Genomic DNA, 13,148 nt, shown 5'->3' with positions numbered 1-13,148 from the left:
TCTTGACCTCTTGAACTTCTCCCTCATCCAGAACACATGTGACAATAAATATAATAACAGTTATAAGAGTAATAAATATAGTTATGTTCTCATTTCTATCTGAAGGTAAAGTAAAGCGTGGGCCGTTCGCTGCGGGCAGGAAGATCACACGCATCATCAGCTTCTCAAAGAAAAAGCCCCCGCGACCAGGGGACCCCCAAACTTCTTTCACCAACCCTCGACAAGGTAGCGCTCTCATTCTCTGCTGCGCTGCGCTGCCCTTGCTGAATGTCCAAACGTCTTTTCCATCTGTGCTAGCGTTGTCCATCCACTCTCAACTACAAAAAAACAAACATTCTCTCACTTCAGCCTGTCGTGGACGGTCACCTGTGAATTATACGTCATCGTTTAAAGAAATGCAATCTTTATTTATATCAATCTGCAGAGCAATGTGAGACCTGTGCATTCATTTTGGAGCCTGTTTAAAAAAAGCCGTTTATGTTTGGTAATTGATAACCCGGACTTGGTTTGGACAATTCTATACATTCGCCCTGCGTAGCATCATCATCCCCAGACATACCCTCGGCCTAGCGTGCCCCTGGCCCCGTCTGCGTTCAGATCACCTCCGTCTCCTCCTGTATCTCTCCACGTGTCCTGACGTGAGCCTCCCCCCGCCCCAGGCACGCTGCTGGTCCTGGTGAACCAGGCGTGGAGGGAGCAGTGGTGCTGCGTGTGCAGGGGCGCCCTGCACTTCTACCAGGACCGAGGGGACCCCCGGACCAGCCTGGCCCCCGTCCTGCTGCACGGCTGCGACGTGCTCCCGGGGCTGGGGCCCAAGCACCCCTTCGCCTTCCGCATCCTGCGCTCCAGCACGGAGCTGGCGGCTCTGGAGGTGTGTAGAGCTGTGATCTACTGCTCTACGAGCCCTGTAAATAGAGGCGTCACGCGGGACAAACCCGCTCATTACACTTATAACGGGTCTGCGAGATGAATGCTTAGAACCCAATTATCTGCATTGAGCCAAGAAACCTAGCTGCATTGAACACATGTGTTACCTTTTGTCCTGCCCTCACCTCGACCTGCTCCTTTAAGACATGTATCTGAGTTTGCAATAAGTCCTAGGGTTGAAGTGTCTGATAAATAAATCAATATTCAATTAATGGTAAATAGTGTTTGTCATGGCCCTCACTGTGCTTCTATTATTTTTTTCATCATCATAAATATCGATCAAGAAACAATCTTTAGCTTGACAACCACAACAACCATATAAACAACATGGCTGCAAACAATTTGATTATTATTCCTGTATATATATATATATGATGTACTCTCTCCCTCTCTCTCTCTCCCTCCCTCCAGGCGGGCAGCAGCGAGGAGCTCGGCAGGTGGCTCGGGGTCCTCCTGGCTGAGACGGGCTCGTCGGTGGACCCCGAGTCCCTGTACTACGACTACGTGGACCTGGACACCATCGCCAACATCCGCAACGCCGTGCGCCACTCCTTCCTGTGAGTGACGCAGAGAAGGGCGTGGCAGGGATTGGGGTTTTTTTCTTTCAAAGTTTATCGGCAGGCAGACCAGTCGAGCGCATGGGGTGTCTGACTCAGAACAGAAGGGGCCCTGGGCTCTGTGCCCCCCATGTCCGTAGCCTTACCGGTTGCCGGCACTTCTTCTCCAGAGTCTCCTGGTAGGAGAGCAAGAGACAATGTGAAAAGGGTGTTTTGGCGTGTGTGCAAAGCGGCGACACACACACCCAGAGGTCCCGATGTACGGATCAGAGAGTACAGGGCTAGCCGCCCGAAACAGTTTGGGACATTACGGGAGTTATCTTAATACACCAACACACCAGCTACCCTCTAGAGAGCAGGAGAGGGGGGTAGGGAGGGGAAGATGGCCAGGAGAGGGTTGTGTGTATGTGTGTGTGTGTGTGTGTGTGTGTGTGTGTGTGTGTGTGCGCACCGTGTGACCTTGCTCCTGTGTGGTGTGCTAGGTGGGCCACTTCCTCCAGCAGCACTTCCACAGACTCCCGGACCTACGACGAGGTGCCCCTCGAGACGACGCAGGTGAGACGCTAGCACGTGCCAGCGACCACACACACACACACACACACATGCACACACACACATGCACACACACTCTCTTGTTCTCTCTCTCTTTATCTATTTATTTTTATCTGTCCCTCACACACGCAGGCACACAAACACACAAAATAACACACTGTCTCCCTCTCTATCTCTTTTTTTTCTTCTTCTCTCCAACACACACACACACACACACACACACACACACACACACACACACACACACACACACACACACACACACACACACACACACACACACACACACACACACACACACACACACACACACACACACACACACACACAGGTCCATACATGATTTTGTGTCTGTGTGGTATACAAACTCATCCAACTACTAAGGGTCTCAGCCCTTAGTTATGGGTGTTTTTCCTTTGATGGTCAGAGATTAGCAGCAGTTTGAGTTTGGGGCTGGGGCGGGGGGGGGGGGGGGGGGGGGGGGGGGGGTTGTGTGTGTGCAGCTGTCGGGGGAAGGGGAGGTGGGGTGTAGGGGGAGGGCATCTTAATACGACACCACTGATCAGTCATCCATACAGAATGGGCTGTTACAGGCTTCTCAATGACTGCTCTTCATAGGCCTGTGTGTGTGTGTGTGTGTGTGTGTGTGTGTGTGTGTGTGTGTGTGCGCGTGCGTGCGTGTGTGTGTGTAAGAAAGAGATGGGAAAAAAAGCTGCACGTCATATGACTGAAAGGAGGGGAGGCGTCAAAGGTCACTCTGGTTTTACTGCCTATAAACCCCTTCCTCAACCCAGTCTGACGACGCCCCTCGAAGCTCCTCTGGCTAATCACACATCCCCCTAAAAACACAAACACGCCCCGCCCAGACACATCCATCCCAAACTGACCAGCTACACCTCCGCCATTTTTCCACAACCTTCCCCCCCCCCCCCCCCCCCCCCCGCTCTTGATCTGTATCTCTCCTTCATGTTTTTTCTCTCTTCCGTCCCGGCCTCCCCGGTCTCCCCCCGCTCTCCTCCGCCCGCTGCAGCCGGAGTCCTCCGCCCGGCAGACGTCCTGTCATCCGGCCAAGCGGTGCTCCAGCCTCCCTGGCAGCGATCCAGGGCGGAGCAAGCCGCCCGTCTCCCTGAAGCGCACTGGCTCAAGTAAGGCAGACAGCCCCTCCCGCCAGACCCTCCCGCCAGACCCCCCATGAATACTGAATCGCATGAATGATGGGTTTGCGACACATCGAAGTGTCTCGTCACTGCCGTGGTCGAAGTCCACGGCACCGCATGTGAGGTGACATTGTTCTTCTAGACATGCATTACATCTGGAATATTCTGTGGCCCTCTGGCAACTCTGTGTCCCAGAGTGTTGATCGCCATCTGTCAAGAAAGGAAGAGGTCGCACGCACGTGCGTTCACAAACGAACAGCACGCGCTTGCGCACGTGCACACGCACGCACCAACACACGATTCGTTAGGTTTACAATCTGAGGACACAATGGTCGCTGTGAACACTGTAAAACGAAGGAAATATGCACAATATTCTTTTCGGCAAAACTAAATATATGGTTTTGCCTTATAAATAATTTGCCTTAAAGCTACCTGCAGCACTTTAGCGACCCCAATGATCACATTATAGCGACGGTAACATTTATATATAGGTCTGAAAGGAGGACGTGAGCCACCAAAAGGATCAAAAGAAAAAACAGAGTCGACTGGAACCATGAGGACCAATAAGAACTACACTACATAGATTTAAATTCTTCACGCTCTCTTCAAGCTGTTCATTCTCCTTCAGATGTATTCACCCACCGGCCTCACCTGTACCACCCCCTATAAGCATGGTGTTCTCAGCTGTGACTGGGAACCTTCCTCTGGGTCAATATTACCCTTCTGCCTCCCTACCCCTCTCCATCATCTCCTCTCCTTTCATGTGTAATCTCCTCCTTCTCTGCTCGTCGTTTTCATAGCTAGCTATCCGCTCCTGTCCCCCTCCTCTCGTATTGAAATAGTTCAGCTTAGCTTTGTGGATCATGGAGGGAGCCCCTTTGCTTGGCTGTTTCTCAGGGTTGGGTGTTGTGGTTCAGACACATCAAAGGCCTCTCTCTCTCTCTCTCTCTCTCTCTCGACCCCAGATGTTACCTGATATTTATGAGACACTCGCATTGGATCCACCGCGACCCCCTGCTTGAGACCCCAGTGTGCCCCAGTGTGTATGTATGTGCGTGTGTACATGTGTGTATGTGTGTGTGCTTGCGTGCGTGTGTGTGTGTGTTCCCATGTATGAATATTAAGATAATATGAAGTAAAACTGAGCTGCACAAAGTGAATCCAAGAGCCACAATACGTACTCCTGGTTTCATCCAATCATCATCCAGTCTGAGAGGCAGACCGTGAGATGTCAGCGTCTACTTCCCATGACCCCTTTGTAGCTTTGACCCCCCCGTGACCTCTAACCCGCGCCCCTGTCTCGGTGCCGTCCCCCAGATTCCAACCAGTACGGAAGGTATGGGAAAACCAGGGCCGAGGAGGACGCCAAACGCTACCTCAGGGAGAAGGAGGAGATGGAGGCGGAGAAGGAGGGGGTCCGCACCGCGCTGGTCGCCCTCCGTCAGGAGAGGAGGGACGTGAAGGAGGAGCTCAAGATGGCCACCGGTAAGGAGGCGCCAGACTCGGGTGAAACCCCCGACGACGCAAAGAGGGAGAAGAAAAACATGCAGGTTGATCAGGAACCATGCTATAACGTGTGGTCCCTGATCATCGGGTGTCATCGTTCATTCGCTTTGATTACTTTTGAAACCCATCCTAAAGGAAAGGAACTGAGGAACGGCTGTTATCTTTTTTTTAAGGATTGGTTGTGTGAAAGCTATTATTTTTCTGCTATCCCTACATTTTACTAGAAAGAATCAAGAACTTTTGGTACCAATATAATACTTTGTCTAATTTCGATTTTATGCATTCAGGGCATTTTCTGCACAAATTGTCCCAAGCGGATTAGACCCTTAAGTCCTTCAGAACCAATCCACAATTAACGGGGTGGATATAAAATATGGATTTTTCTTCCTTCTGTCCGTAATCCAACCGGTGCGTCTCCCTTGTGACCTCGCGCGGAGCAGAGAAGCAGAGGCCCTCTCTCTCGGAGCTCCTGTCCCAGCTGGAGGAGGCCTGCCGGGCCAAGGAGGCAGACCGGGTGGACCTGGAGCTGAGGCTGACCCAGGTGAAGGAGAACCTGAAGAAGAGCCAGGCGGGCGGGGCGCTCGGAGCCCCCGTGGAGGGGAAACTTCCAGCCAAGGTGAGTGTGTGTGCGTGTGCGCGTGCGTGTGTGTGTGCGTGTGTGTGCGTGACGTGTGTGTGTGACGTGTTTGTGTGCGTGTGCGTGTGCGTGTGTGTGTGTGTGTGTGTGCGTGTGCGTGTGTGTGTGTGTAGGACTTTAAAGTGTGAATCCTGAACTCACCTGCCGTCATTGGTAGATTAAGCTATACCCAAGTAAAGAATAACGAGGTTGAACTAGTGAGTCTGAATGGATGAAGGAGTGGTAGAGGCGGCAATACCTACAGCATTTATAAAGGCTCGCAAAAGAAGGATGCCTCTCCCAAACCTGCTTCTAAATGACATTGATGTGCAAACCCTATGTCGAAGGATGTTTTCCTCCTAAGCGATGCAACACTGTGGTTGCATGCATACTAAGAATGAGCGTACAATCTGAGACTGGTCACACTGAGGACTAAACACCCGTACTGTCCCTTTGCAACAAGTGTCAAACGTTTTATCCTGCAGTGATGAAATCGTCATGAGGTTCAACCATCTTTTATGCATCAGCATCATACTAGACAATGGCGGCCTTTGCAATCACTCATGTACAACCCTAGAGAGAGGAATACCTCGATGGAGTGAATGAATTGCACGGGTATTGGATGGAAGATGGGAACAGTCGGAAATGTGTCAAATCTGGGTAGAAGTCTTCAGGATTAGCATACAAATATACACATAACCCTCATAATAGTGGGAGTGTATCAAATTTGAACGTAGAAGTCTTCAGGATTAGCATACAAATCAACACACAACCCTCACAACAACAGTGGGAAATATATCACACTTTGAGGTAGAGGTCTTCAGGATGAGCATACAAATCTACACACAACCTTGATCTCACCCCCTCAGTGCTTTTCATTAACACATCTTGGTTCCAGGCGGGCAACAGTAAAATCCAGAATATCTACAGTGAGGCTTTGCCCGTCAACTGTGCCACAGAGATGCGCAAAAGACCCCCGTCTGTCTACGCCTCCACTAAAGGAACTGTCATGCAGAAGGCCAAGGTAGCTCTCTCTCTCTCTCTTGCTCACTCTTTTTTGTTGGCTAGCTCTCTTTTCTCACTCATTCTCTCTTCTCCCTTACGATTTCTCTCGCTCACATTCACTCTCCCAGAGGAAAGCTATTAATGATGGTCAAATTATGAATTAGGAATAGAAATATGGAAATATTTAGAAATCTTAAAATGACATAAAATATATATAAAGCAAAATAGAAAATGTGTGTGCTGATGTAAACGTTGCTGCATCCCTCTCAAACCGTTCTCCTGTGAATAGCTTTCGGCATTTTAATCAACAGTTAAAAAAAAAGATTATAGCTTAAAACAAATATCTTAGTAGCTAATGGTCTCACCCAGTGGATGCAACACTAGCTGAGATCTTCTTTGAACCAGCGACTAATTTTGTGCGTGCATTTGCGTGTGCTTGTGCGTGCGTGTGTGTGTACCTCCATGCATCTCTTTTCATATGCTAGTGTGTGCGTGGGTCCCTGCCTATACATCCGTCCTATAACAATACGTTCCAGTGAATTCCCAGCTAATCTGTGTTTCAGTACGATAGAGGGGAAATTGATCACCCTTTTGTTTGTGCGGTTTTCTTTAAGGAATGGGAATCCAAGAAAGCAACCTAAGGCGGAATCAAGTGGAACGTAAACGCTATCAAGGTTCATGTTCCTGCCTGAAGAAGATTAAAAAAAACATTAGGAGTGGATCGATGGGCAGGAAAACGCTACGGTATCAACCAGGCCAGATGCCGGCCTTCCAAGATATCATCCTTTACACTGCAGCCTTTCTTTACACATGATAAGGGGGACAAGGGGGAGATGGGAAAAAAGCAGAAAGAGGGCATGTGCAAGTTCACTGACTGTGCAGAGCACAGCAGAGCAGGAGAGACGAGGAGACTGTGAGGCCAGAATCACTGGTGAGATTGGACGATGTAAGAGAGGTACAAGAGTCCATGTGTTTGGTTTTTGTGTTTGATATCCAATGCACAGAGGAGAGGCCAAATCGTTGTTCGTGTGCAAGTGATAATGTGAATCTCATCCCGCCACACTGCATTTTTATATCATGAGGTAGACTACTTTGTCTGTGGTGTATATGTTGTATAGGGTAAGGAAAAGGGGTGTTTTGATTTCTCTCGGATGGAAATGTCAGTGTAGATACAAATAATTGTTAACTACTAACTTACAATAGCCATTCAAAGAAAGCCAAGGGTCACCCCAAAGACTACAATTAACTCACTTCTTCTCTTAAACATGTTGACTTATTGCACTTTACCATTTTCCTTCTCTGGATACAAGGAAAAAACAACTTAATTTCATATATCTCTTACCGTTTTGTCTTTAAGCCTAAAGAAATATGTTATGTTAATTGCTGGTGCACAATCATCGGCAGTGAACCTGTTATGATGTCTGTGCCTTTTGTGGAATCATTAAAAATGCAATAGCACATTTAAATTATCTTTATTCCATTTACTCTCACATGGCTTGAATAATGAAATAGAAACGATAAAGTAAACTAAATGTAATGAAATGATAAATATGCTTTTTGAGAATTATATAAGCAAGTTCATTTGAGGTAATATAATGCAGTTTAAACAAGTGGAGACATTCTTTTTCATTTGGATTCAAGTCCTTTGTTCGCTGTGTGAATGCAGACATGCCGTAAGACCAGCGCACCTTGAGTGTGTGAGCCTTCATGCCATGAACAACGAATGAACTTAAAATATGTGAAAAATAGAAAATAATTGGCAAATTCCCGATAGGCCAAACTTTGCTACCATCACATATGTACAGACGAGACGGATAAATAACTAAAAAGTAATCTCAAAGCAGATCTGTATATGATGGAGAAAGTGAGTCTTAAACCGGTTATGAACGACAGAGCTTCCTTGTTTTCCTGGCTCACGCCTCCAGCCCCGACCCCGACGGGAGGAAGAGGAAGAACGCTGACCTTCGCTCTCAGAGGCAGAGGTAGTAAAGCCAGTACAGCACGTTGACGAACAGGAAAGCCAGGGGGAAAACCGAGCGCGAGTGGCGGTCGATATTGTGCGGGTTCTCCACGCTGAAGACGTGCGCCACCGTGCGCGAGGCCTGCCTCACTGACGACATGCAGCGGCCGTCCACGCAACCGCCTGGCCTCCTGACCTTTAACCCTGTTTGGTGGGAGGCGACGTCAGGGCTCTTTGCTTTAGGATGGCGAGTTCGCCCCCCGTCCTCCCTCTCGTCTTCCTCATCAGCGCATGAGGCGATCTCCACCGGCTGTTGGGGTTGGATGCAGCGTGCCGGGAGGATGGATCCGCTTCCGTTCGATTCTCTAAAGTCTCTCAGGAGATCCTGACGGACAGAGGGACAGGGAGAGAGAGGTGCTGAGATGATAAGTGGGATGCTAGCACTGTCAACCACGCAATTCCAAGCATTAAGCTTAGGCTTAATGGAATTAAATATTCCATTAAGGCGATTAGCTAAAACATAAGCTAAGAAAATCGGTAAATATTGACTCCGAGTTTGTACTGAACGACCACCTTTCGTCACTCGTTTTGGTACGGTGGGCGACGTGGAGTGGCAGCCCGGCTCTGCGCTTTGGACTTACCCGTTGCAGTTCCTCCAGGGTCTGGTGCTGCATGGTGCAGAAGTGGGCGCAGGCGTACTCCAGCAGGGCGCCGAAGATGAAGGTGAAGCAGATGCCCAGGTACACGTCGATGGCCTTGATGAAGCAGTTGGCGTTGGGGAGGGAGGTGCGAGCGCCCATCATCAGCGTGGTCATGGTGAGGACGGTGGTCACGCCTGGAGACACAGACCGATCGACGGTTCATAGAGCGATTATTTCTGATGGCACGCACACGTCGATAGTGCGATAGAGCTTTTGTTTGGTTTGGTTTGTTTCTTCATGGTAATTAAGACATTGATTGCTTTCTTATGGTTGACCTGGATCTATTAACGCACACGGTACCACAATACATAAGCAGTACGAGAACGGGCGTATCTATACAGACCGATGCAGGTCCTGGCCGGAACCGAGGACTGGCTGATCCAGAAGGATACCCAGGAGAGAACCACCAGCAGGGTGGAGGGAACGTAGGTCTCCAGGATGAAGAACAAGACGTTCCTACGGAGAGCAAAGTGCAGGACCAGCTTGGGGTAATTTCCTAGAAAATAAGTAACACAGAAGAAATGTAATAATGGTTTGTTCAACACCACTGCAAAACTATAAAGCATGAATGGCATTAGTTTCAAGTTCATGAGCTCCTTCATGATGTGGTGATGAAGAGTTTATATTGTTTTAGAAGTGAGGGGGGGATGTGGGAGGGGGGAGGGGGGGATCTTACCTGTCTCGTACACAGCCTCAGACACTGAAGTATAGTAGCTCTCTATGCTGTACTGGGCCAACCTCAGCGTGTCCAGGCCTTTGACCGAATCATTGCCCCGGGTCCAGTAGAACACCACGTCCTGCAGGTTGTATCCCCCTGAGGACATGCAGCGAAACAAACGCACCCAGGAAGAAACCAAAATACAGTCACAGAAAGACACAGCACAGGTACAAATACATCTCCCGCACCTCCCCCACCGAAGACATACGCAACACACACAAACAAACACACACACTCTTTGGTTAATTCATTCCAATCACCTACCCCACACTAACTCCCTTAACCCCATTCAATACTTACACTAACCAGTCGATGCCAGGATGGTAATGACTGATGGTGGTAGGGATGATGGTGATGGAGGGTTTGTTTCCATCAGCAGAATGAGGGGTTGTGGGTGTGAAACCCCCAGGCTACTCACAGCTCTCCAGCTGCAGGGTGCACACCTGTCTGTCCATGGGGTACTTGGTCAGGTCCATGTTACAGGCTATGGTGGCTGTGATGCTGTGAAGGGTTCAAATATTAGGGAGTACTGTGGTTGGTCGGAGTGATAACGCTTAGATGTGTGACTCTTGTCTTACAGACAGAAAAAAGCCTACTATCTCAAAAATGTCAACTAATTTTACAGGAATACTTTAATCTTTATTTTCCTTTCAGCACTCACAACTTTTCGGGGTTCATTCTCCTTTCAAACGTACTTACTCTCTGTGTAAGAGAAAGGCACTTAAATACAACAACAGGGAGAAACCCGTGATGCACCTCCCACACTCCTACGAGTCAAACGGGTCCCGAGCCGCGGCCTACCGGAGTGCGTAGAGGACGGTGCCGTTGCTGAAGATGCGGATCAGCCGGTTCTCCACAGTGACGTCGTGCAGGAACGAGCGCTTGGAGTCCGGGATGAAGGTGTCCGGGATCCACAGCAGGGATACCAGCCGCCCGTCGACGCTCACGCTCTCGTTCCCGTTCCCGGGGAACACCAACCGGCTGTCCCGCCACCGCTGCCGCAGGAAGATGGTGGCGGTGTAGTCCTGCGTGGGTAAGACGGAGGAAATGAGAAACAGCACCCTTCACGTCATCTGTTTACATTTATACAATCATTGATTCATTTTTCTGGTAATACACAAATACCTTTTCGCTCTAACTGTTTGCACATCAACTGTATCATTTCATTTCACATTTGTTTAGGATGGGCCCATTCAATTAAGTTATTCAGTTTTCATTAAGAGTTATTTAAGAAGTAGGCCTACCATATTGATCTCAGAGATGGCATCTATGCTGGCGATGTCCAGGCTCATTCCGATTTCCACAGGCCCCTCTATCAGAAACGGAGATAAAAGTTACAGGTTTCTTAGTATGGCAAGCTAGGTGGCTCTTCAATAAGACAAGACAAGCCCAGATAGGCCATGCTGTATGTATCATTTTGCTGATGACTCATCAGGTTTGGGCTCACCATTAAAGTTGGGTCTGAGGTATTTATTATATCCCTTCATCAGCTTCTGGATGGTCGGATGGAGCTGGGAGTCGTTCCATTCTCCCCAGTGTTGCCCAGGAAACATGCACCCACTGGTCAGTGAAAGAGGGTGAAAGAGCATTGATTAGGCCTATGTTGGGCCATGTGTGCCTTCAGCAGGTGTTAAACATGGCATGACTGTCAGGGCCATTTTCTTCTTGGAAAACAGTAAAAAAAAAAAAAAAAAAAGAAAAAAAAAAAAAGGTAAAATAAAGTATCATTTTTACTATGCTTATTTTGGGGGAGGTTTGAAGTGACATTTCCAAAACTAGTATTGCATTAAAGTATTTCAAGTGAAATAGGACGTAGGCCTACAGCTTTCATTCTCGCAGGCGCTTGAATGAACTACCTTCGTTTGATAATGCCTGGAGGGAGTGGGCGTGAACTTATGACGTCTGGGAAGGAATACAGATCTTGAGTGGTATCTAATCAATTATTGCAGTTGTCTAGACGCTCCAAGATAATAAATTATTGAGTCTTCGTTATCTGAGAGCATCTGGTGAGCACTTGCACCACGCTACACCAATAACCATCTTTGTCCCACCATATAAGGCAACAGCTAGCAATACAATGTATGACAATTTAGAGCCTACCATGCTTACGCATTATGAGAGGAACAATAAAAGGGGTGTGCCTGCCCACACATTGATGGAGAGGGGACTCTCCATCAATGTGCATCTGCAGGTAGCGCCATACAACGAACTTCGACAAGCTCTAGTCTGATTGTTCCGATTGTGGCGTGACTTTTAGGGCAGATACTGCAAAGCATTCTGGGGAAAGTCACTCCTTGCAATTTGGTCCACGCAGCAAAACAAATTAGGTAACTTTGCTGGCTAGAGTAGAGATTATAACCCAACATTGTAGGGTTATAAATGATAAAGTGCTACAGCGTCGTGGCAGTAGCACTGTGACTTTAAGCCTTCCTAGTTACCCGATCGGTCCACAGTAGTTATGGACGATAAATAACGCGGGCCTTGTCAATTGCCTTTAATCGTCATCAAATATGACAAGTTCACAGGGGTGTTAATAGGACCTGGACCTTATTTTCCGATCAGGAGGAGGACCCTTTTAGAAATTGGTCTAACATTGAGTGAGAAGGCTGCAGCGGTAATCCGGACGGCCAGTCTCCCTTGGGACAAAGCGCCGCGTCAATGTCACAGATTGCTTTGACTCGTTACTACCCCCATCAGAAAAAAAAAAATCGGCATAAATCCCTTAGACAAAAACATTTTTAAAAATCGCAATATTTTCCTTTAAGGTCCTGGTGCCATAATCTATATTTTCCCAAGTTTTCTGAAAATGTGGCAGCCCAGTCTCTCACAATCTGTATGTCTTTGCTTTACTTTCATAAACATAATGCATAATAATTATATATATATATTTTTTTGTTTAATATATATATATATGCACCTCTTACCTTTGTACTGTCAGAAACAGGACCACTAGAGTCAATGGCTGGACAGACATCACGGTAGCGGTGCAAGCTGGGAGACAAAGGACATGTCAGTGAATGTACCTCTACAATCTACATAGTAGCAGCAATTTGGGTATTACCAGAGTGTCCACAAGGTGGCGACATGTAACAATTATAAACGATTATAATATAAAATATACAATCATATATAAAGTATCAAATCCCCGTTGTATTACACGTAGCTTGATGTGTACACCGTTAAATTCTACAAATCTTATACTCCCTGCCTCCGTAAACATCTCATTAGCTGCATGGTGTGTGTGTGTGTGTGTGTGTGTGTGTGTGTGTGTGTGTGTGTGTGTGTGTGTGTGTGTGTGTGTGTGTGTGTGTGTGTGTGTGTGTGTGCGTGCGTGCGTGTGTGTGTATTCCAATCTTTTCTCCATGTCCACATCCACTCCCTGCTAAACAAATATGCTAAACGATTAATTGTAAATGTAAAATGTAACCTAATCCATGTCTCACATATAG

General features: G+C 47.8%; 2 protein-coding genes across 3 annotated transcripts in view; one reads left to right on the top strand and one right to left on the bottom strand.

Annotated features, from left to right (window-relative positions):
* afap1l1a (actin filament associated protein 1-like 1a) overlaps nucleotides 1–9,461 on the top strand; it is a 31,912-nt gene extending 22,451 nt beyond the window's left edge. For both annotated transcript variants that reach the window (XM_056600459.1, XM_056600458.1), the window contains exons 11-19: nucleotides 106–225; nucleotides 660–871; nucleotides 1,339–1,484; nucleotides 1,967–2,039; nucleotides 3,067–3,181; nucleotides 4,511–4,678; nucleotides 5,140–5,315; nucleotides 6,214–6,339; nucleotides 6,935–9,461. In XM_056600459.1, coding sequence (XP_056456434.1) covers nucleotides 106–225; nucleotides 660–871; nucleotides 1,339–1,484; nucleotides 1,967–2,039; nucleotides 3,067–3,181; nucleotides 4,511–4,678; nucleotides 5,140–5,315; nucleotides 6,214–6,339; nucleotides 6,935–6,961 — 1,163 coding nt within the window. In that variant the 3' untranslated portion in view covers nucleotides 6,962–9,461. The remainder of the gene's footprint in view (nucleotides 1–105; nucleotides 226–659; nucleotides 872–1,338; nucleotides 1,485–1,966; nucleotides 2,040–3,066; nucleotides 3,182–4,510; nucleotides 4,679–5,139; nucleotides 5,316–6,213; nucleotides 6,340–6,934) is intronic.
* On the bottom strand, nucleotides 7,785–11,288 carry gabrp (gamma-aminobutyric acid type A receptor subunit pi). Its single transcript, XM_056600460.1, has 8 exons — nucleotides 11,147–11,288; nucleotides 10,944–11,011; nucleotides 10,501–10,724; nucleotides 10,118–10,200; nucleotides 9,658–9,795; nucleotides 9,325–9,477; nucleotides 8,922–9,115; nucleotides 7,785–8,665 (listed from the first exon to the last, which is right to left on the bottom strand). The coding sequence occupies exons 1-8, from the start codon at nucleotides 11,286–11,288 to the stop codon at nucleotides 8,291–8,293; spliced, it is 1,377 nt and encodes a 458-aa protein (XP_056456435.1). The 3' UTR covers nucleotides 7,785–8,290.
* Between the last annotated feature and the right edge of the window lie 1,860 nt (nucleotides 11,289–13,148).

The sequence above is a fragment of the Gadus chalcogrammus genome, chromosome 10 (genome assembly GCF_026213295.1).
Source record: "Gadus chalcogrammus isolate NIFS_2021 chromosome 10, NIFS_Gcha_1.0, whole genome shotgun sequence".
NCBI classification, from domain to species: Eukaryota; Metazoa; Chordata; class Actinopteri; order Gadiformes; family Gadidae; genus Gadus; species Gadus chalcogrammus.
The sequence above is the reverse complement of the archived record's forward strand: the minus strand, read 5'-3'. Positions and strand labels throughout refer to the sequence as shown.